We start from the raw sequence: 7,349 nt of genomic DNA, 5'->3' as shown, positions 1-7,349 counted from the left end.
ATTGATTCATTGTCTTACACTGATGGATTTATGTTTTATGAAAAAAGATTATGTGTAACTGTTCCATTTCGATCATTTATTTTGCATGAAATTCATTGTCCCCCATACCAAGGCCATAGATGAATTATTTTTACTTTGCGTACACTGATTGAAGATTTTTATTGGTCACACATGGAATCTGATGTATCTAACTTTGTATCTGAATGCTTAATTTGCCAAAGAGTTAAACGATACCATGGTAAACAATATGGTTTATTAATGCCTTTACCAATTCCAAAACGACCATGGGAACAAATCTCAATGGATTTTATCACTGGTTTGCCTAACACTAAAGCTAATCATGACATGATTTGGACTATTGTTGATAGGTTTAGCAAACAAGCATATTTCATTCCATGCAAGAAAACGTTAACTGCACCTCAAGCTGCTCAATTGTTCTTGAAAACTGTATTTACTAATCATGATTTGTCAAAAGTTATTATTTCTGACCGTGATTCTATATTTTCCAATACTTTTTGGATTACTTTGTTTGCTAATTTAGGAACAAAGATTGATTTTTCATATGTAATTCATCCTAAAACAAATGGGTAAACAAAAGCTACTAACAATACCATTTTAAATCTTTTATGTGTATACACAATTTTAAAACCACAAACATGGGATACATATTTACATTTACTTCAATTTGCATATAATAACACACCACATATAGTTATATAGAAAGCACCATTTTAAATTATTTATGGATATAGATTGCATACACCTGTTACGTCATTGTCAAACAAAGTTCAAGCTATTGATGATCTTGCTAACATGCATGCTACTATATTTGATGAAGTTAAAGATATGATTGCGAAAGCCCAGTAATCATATACAAAACAAGCCAACAAGAAAAGAAAAGCTATGAGTTTCAAAGTTGATGATTATATTTGGTTACATATCAAAAAGCAAAGATTACAAAGTATTGATAAACACCCTGTTGTAAAGTTAGCTCCTAGATTTTATGGACCTTTCAAGATCATTCACAAAATCAATGACAATGCATTTAAACTAGAATTACCACAACACTAGAAAATCCACAACACTTTTCATATTAGTTTGTTACGACCTTTTAGAGGCCAATTACATGTATATCCTGTCTATGAAAACCCTCCTTTGCTAGAAGAAGAAACTGAAATCCTTGAGTTGAAACTATTCTAGATATTGACTTTATGACCACTAAAACTGGTCGTAGATATTCTAGATATTTAGTTAAGTTTAAAAATCATCCTATTGAAGAGGCCCATTGGATACACGATCGAGACCTAAGTGCTTACCCCTCACTGCTAGCTCCACATTGAGCTAATAGCAATTGAGGACAATTGCTATCCCACCCCGGGGGTATGATTCCAGGAGGCAAATTCCACGATGGATTCCGTGAGGTTTTGCGATGGATTCCATAAAATTATATTTGTTGCCGAGGCTCATACACAAGGTGTATTCCTTATGTGAAAAGTCGATGCAGACGCTTGTCCTTTTCGGGTGTCTTGTTAATTAATGTGCAAGTGGGTGATTTTGTAGCTGGTGATTGCGTAAAATACATATTTAAATTAATGGTTGTTTATGAGTTTAGAGTGCACACTCGTAATAAATTAAAGTTAGGATTGAGTTCTAACCAATTTATTTATTTTGTAGCTAAAGACTACTAGGTATTCACTTTTATCAGTTTATTTTATTATTTTCTAACAATTGTGAATGCTTCAGTTGATGTGTAGAGCAGGCAGCGGTGACATTGGGAAGCACTGGGCGATAGCGTGTATTCAAGTTATTTAGAAAAATTATCATTTTTGATGGGCACGCATATTAGGCATGACGCTAATATTTATTTTGATGCGTTTATTTATTGAAGCACCTAATATTTATTTATTATTTTTTATGCACATGAGCGTACGATTTAAATATTTGTTATTGGACATATCCCGACTCTTTGGGCGCCCAATAGCTTTAATTCTTTAGTGGGACAAAACCAAACACAAAAGTAAAGCGTGCTAATTGTAAATTGGGCTATTTTTTTAGCTTGGAGATGAATAATATATTAAATATATGCTTTGTGGAGCACTCACACAAGGCATAGGGGAAGAATATTGTACCCAATTAGGCTTTTGCTTCATGTCGTGCAAGTCTTCTCTCTTGTTTTTTGTGCAAAAGTAGAGTTCTTTTGTTCTTGGGGACCTTCCGGCGCTCACTACGCGCGTATACAACATTCGATCTGTGCACTAGCACCGATCGCAGAACCTTCCGTGAGACGGTCTACTAGAGATAGACGTCCACCAAATAGACTTGAGTCCTCGATGCATTATGTCTTGGTTACATATGCAGGAGAGCCTCTCACCTATGATGAGGCTATGCATAGGGGTGACACTCACTCTTGGGAGAGGGCTATGCACTCTGAGATAGACTCCCTACACAAGAATATGACTTGGGATTTGGTTGCAGTGTCTCAGGGCAAGAAGGCTTTGCCATGAGAATGGGTGTACAAGCTGAAAATTTTACGCTTGGAAACCCCAAGTCAGCTTATAAAGCAAGAATTGTCGCTAAGGGTTTTAAACAAGAGCATGGAGTTGACTTTGATGAAGTTTTTTCTCATATAGTCAAAATGACCACCCTACACTTGGTTTTGGCCTTAAAGGTGTAGCTTGACTTGGACTTATACCAGATGGATGTCAAGACTGCATTCTTGCATGGGGATTCGCATGATGAGATATACATGGAGTAGCCTAAGGTCTTTGTAGAACCTGGCAGGGAGCACCTAGTATGCAAGTTAAAGAAAAGTCTTTATGACTTGAAGTAGGCACGTAGGGAGTGGTATCATAAGTTTGATGCCTTTATGCAGTCACAGGGCTACAGCAGGAGTGTTATGGATCCGTGTCTTTACAGAAGAAAGCCCGTGATGGCTCATTGCTTATTTTGGTACTTTATGTGGATGATATGTTGATAGCAAGGAAAGCTCATGATGAGCTGGATACTCTTAAATCTCAGCTGAAGAAGATCTTTGAGATGAAGGATTTGGGACAGGCCTCTCACATTCTTGGTATACACATTAAGCGCAATAGGCATCAGGGACTACTCTACCTCTCACAGAGAGAGTACATTCATAAAGTCCTTGAGCGTTTCCACATGCAAGACGTAAAGCCTATTGGATGTCCATTATCTTCTTATGTGAAGGTTTCATAGGCCGATTGTTTGCAGACGGATGAGCAAAGGGCCAAGATGCCCAAGATCCCTTATGCATCAACCGTGGGTAATTTGATGTATACCATGATGGCCACTCGTCCAGATATTGCCTTTGTAGTTGGTGTTGTGGCACGCTATATGGCTACACTTGGCAAGAAGCATTGGGATGTCGTAAAGTGTATCATGAGATACTTGAAGGGCACAGCAGATATGTGTATTTGCTATGGCAGCCAGGATATAGGAGTTGTGGGCTATATAGACTACGATTATGCAAGACATGCAGATAGTAGGATGTCCGCTTCCAGCTATGTCTTCTTTTTTTTTTCACTCCTCACTAGGGCAGATTTTCCTTTAAGTGGGAGGTTGTTGGGGATAAAGGTGCTTCTACCTAGCTGCTCATGGATTACTACACTGATAGTACCTGCCACTGCATATTGTAGGTGGCGAGCGCCCATTATCGTCACTTTATTCTTTATTCTTTTAGTGACAGTTTGAATAAAGGAAGGCCGAGTCACACATTGTGATTGTTGGAGTTCCCATTTGTGTCTCTCTCTTTTCTTGCTCTTGCTCTCCGCCATAGCTCACTGCCAACGAAGCTTCAATCCTTCTCACCTTTCATTTTGCTCTCTTGAAAATGTTTGCGGCAAATGTCGCGCTTGGGTTTTCGGCTCTTTTTTTCGCAAATGAGTGTCGCTATTTGCATCGCAATAAGCATTGCTATTTGTGTCGTTATAAGCATCGCTATGAGTGTCATTATTAGCGTTGCTAAATTGTACTAATGATGCTAATAGCAATGCCGCTATTTTGTATCGCAAATCGTCGTCACTATCTCCACATTCTCGTGTAGTGGGCTATTACAATTTTTAGCTATGAGATTTGATGTGCAAGCATAATTGTGTATATTTTACAAATAAAACCTTTAGGGATTTCTTGCAGTGTTTTAATTATCCATATGAGGCCATGTCCACAAATCAAATGTGAGGCGCAAATCAAATGTGTTGTTCCCTGTAGCCACACGTTATATAGTGTTTTAATTATCCATATGAGGCCATGTCCACAAATCAAATGTGAGGCGCAAATCAAATGTGTTGTTCCCTGTAGCCACACGTTATATAGGAAAGACTCCGACGTCTTTGTATCTCAATTTCGAGTCGTGACGCGTGGCGGGACATATTGATCGTCACTGGTGAGGTGCTGTAGCTACATAGGAAAGACTCCGAGATCGCTGAATCTCAATTTCCACTTGTGAGGCGCAAATGTGTTGTTTCCTGTAGCTACACTTTATATAGGAAAGACTCCGAGATGTCTGTATCTCTGTTTTTCTCTCTCTTTCCATCTTGTTTTCTTTCGGTGGAAACACACACACCCACACACACTCTGTCTTTCTCCGTCTGTGGACAATAATGGAGCCGCTTGCGTGTGAAATGGATCTGTTTGGCTTCGGTGTTTTGAAGGAAGACGGGTCTTTTACAAGAACGGCGCCTTCTCCAGAGCTGGTTGTGCCAGCGGATCCAGGCTTTGAGGTGGATGGCGTGGTCCGATCAAAAGACATAGTGTTGTTCCCCGAGAGGAAGGTATGGGTCCGGATCTATCTCCCTAAGGAAGAACTGGAGACCCAGGCCGATCAGTCAGGCCCCGTGCTGTTCTACTTCCACGGGGGAGGCTTCGTACTATGCAGCGCAGCGGGGGTGTTGGTCGACACGCTGTGCAGGCGATTTGCCAGAGAAGGCCACCTGCTGGTCGTAAACGTGGAGTACCGCCTGGCGCCGGAGCACCGCCTCCCGGCGGCCTTCGACGACTGCTTCGACGCCGTCAAGTGGACGGCGGACTTGACGACGGGTAGCAGACTTGGCGGCGGGCAGCAGCGGGTGGACGACGACCCGTGGCTGCGGCGCCTCGCGGGCAGTTGCCCGGGGCGCTTCATCCTGGCGGGCCACAGCGCGGGAGGGTCGATCGTGCACCACGTGGCGCTGCGCTGCGCGGCGGAGGGGCTGGGGGTGGGCGGCGGGCTGCTGATGGGGGTGCCCTTCTTCGGCGGGCAGGAGCGGACCGCCTCCGAGACGGAGTTGGGCGGGCCGGGTGCGTCCCTGACCCTGGTGCATACGGATGCCCTGTGGTTGGTGGCACTGCCCGACCACGCCCGCGGCCGCGACCACCCCTTCTGCAACGTCCTCTTAAACCCCGATCTGGTCCGCTTCCTCCGGCCGGCGACATGCCCGCCTGTGCGCATCGTGGTTGGCCAGCTGGACCTCCTCCTTGACCGCCAGCGTGAATATGCCCAGGCCCTCCGCGCTCTTGGCTTGGATGTCGAGATGGAAATCATCCAGGGTGGAGATCATTCTATGATGATGTCAGACAAGGCAGAACAAGAATTTCAGGTCTGCTTGCGCTTCTTGAACGAGTGCAAAGCAAAGCTAGATCAAAATCAGATTCAGCAATTTTAAGGTATGTGAAAATAAAAAAAATCCCCTCTTTTCGTCGGCCTATATATGCAACGTGAAAGATAAATAAGCAAGCTAAGGGTTGTGTCACGCCTAGCTCAGTCTTAGGCTTTTTGATAGCTGAAGTGAATGTGTTGTGACATGTTAATTGAACCTCTTCATTTTATAAAAATATGTCTACCTTCACTTTGAAAGTCTAAACAAGACATCCCATGTGACATTACCTAACAATGTAGCTTTTGCAAGCTTGGAAGCTTCAAATCCACGAAGGTTCAATACTTGGCTTCAACTTAAGCATAAACATGTCATCATTGACTCATCCACTATGTGTTTGAACTTTATAAGAAACTTTTGTGGTGATGCCAAGTGTATGGATAATTATTGTACATTTTAAAAGTATCCTTACCGTGTTTTCCAAACACAAAGTCACACATTCGTACTCGTACTCTTCATCAAAGAAAACCAAGTTTTGCACCCATAGGTCACAATCTCAGAGTATCATCATCAATTCCTCTCACAACTTTGTAGCATGTAGGAAAGTGGAACTCCTTATAGCACCTTTAGGGATGCCTTTCTCCATGACACTCCAATGCACAAGGAATTATGGTCTTTAAGTAGACTCCACACCTCCACAAACACAGTTGGACTTCACTAAGTGACTAAAAATAACCTAGCATCCAAGCTTGCAAGTTTATGGAGACATGATTTCATGAGGCAAGAAGATTTTTTCTATGCATCTTGTCTACCATTTCTGTCTGGTCTAGGAAAAATCCCCATTCAAGACTTATAAGAGTATGCTATAAAAACATGAGAATAGAATTTAGTTCATTTCAAGGCAAAAAATTTGGAAAAGCAAGGCAGTGTTTTTTTTTAACTGACAAAAAGAGATGGTCAAGAAGAATTCCAAAGGCTCTCTCTCTAGTTTAAGTACAAAGCATGAAGTATGCTTCTTGAGTGGTAATAGAATTTAGTTCATTTCAAGGCAAAGAATTCGAAAAAGCAAGGGGGTGTTTTTTTTACTAGAGAAAAAGAGATGGTCAAGAAGAATTGCAAAAGCTCTCTCTAGCTCAAGTACAAAGCATGAAGTATGCTTGAGACCACTCTTAAGTGTTGTAAATCTCAAAAATCGAACCAATCTCTATGAAAACAAGGCGTCAGATATGCTCGAGACCACTCAAGCAGTTTAAGTACTAAAGATGGAACCAACCTCTAGTAAGACAAGGAAATCTCTATTAAAACAAAGCAGTTGTTGAAGCATGAGGAAAAGGTGAGAAGATGGAGTAAAAGAAGGATATTCTCCTTGTAATTTTTAATCTCTTGTTATGAACTTAAAAATATAGTTGTCCTCAACAAAGATATTGGATTAGAGATCATCAAGAAACTTGAGGAGAGGAGATTGAAGAAAAGATAAGCTTTCCACATGCTCATAAGACTTGTTGCTATAACTCAGAGGAGAAGAGCATAAACAAAAAGGAAGAGAGTAAATCAAAAGAAAGAGAGTGTGTCCTTGTCATGCCTAAAGAATACTAAAGCATAGAAGCTTTCCACCATCGTCCAAAAATTGATGCAAGGAGCTCCAAGACCACTACAAGATATAGGCCTTATACCGACATTAAAAGTGACGAAAATGTAAATAACAAAATTTGCCCCCGTCGTCGCAAAAAATGTCCTTATTGGCGACGTCATAGAACAGTC

General features: G+C 41.4%; 1 protein-coding gene across 1 annotated transcript; it reads left to right on the top strand.

Moving 5' to 3' along the window:
- Window positions 1–4,349: 4,349 nt before the first annotated feature.
- Window positions 4,350–6,147, top strand: LOC148042128 (carboxylesterase 1-like). The gene has a single exon (XM_087685593.1). It carries the CDS (start codon window positions 4,617–4,619, stop codon window positions 5,655–5,657), a length of 1,041 nt encoding a protein of 346 aa, XP_087541719.1. The 5' UTR covers window positions 4,350–4,616; the 3' UTR covers window positions 5,658–6,147.
- The last annotated feature ends 1,202 nt before the right edge of the window (window positions 6,148–7,349 follow it).

Source organism: Lygodium microphyllum, chromosome 1 (assembly GCF_053477565.2).
Source record: "Lygodium microphyllum isolate KBCC chromosome 1, Lygodium_microphyllum_v1.1.10, whole genome shotgun sequence".
NCBI lineage: Eukaryota > Viridiplantae > Streptophyta > Polypodiopsida > Schizaeales > Lygodiaceae > Lygodium > Lygodium microphyllum.
The sequence above is the reverse complement of the archived record's forward strand: the minus strand, read 5'-3'. Positions and strand labels throughout refer to the sequence as shown.

Coding starts and splice junctions, on each gene's coding strand:
- LOC148042128 (XM_087685593.1), top strand. CDS start 4,617: ATGGAGCCGCTTGCGTGTGAAATGGATCTGTTTGGCTTCGGTGTTTTG.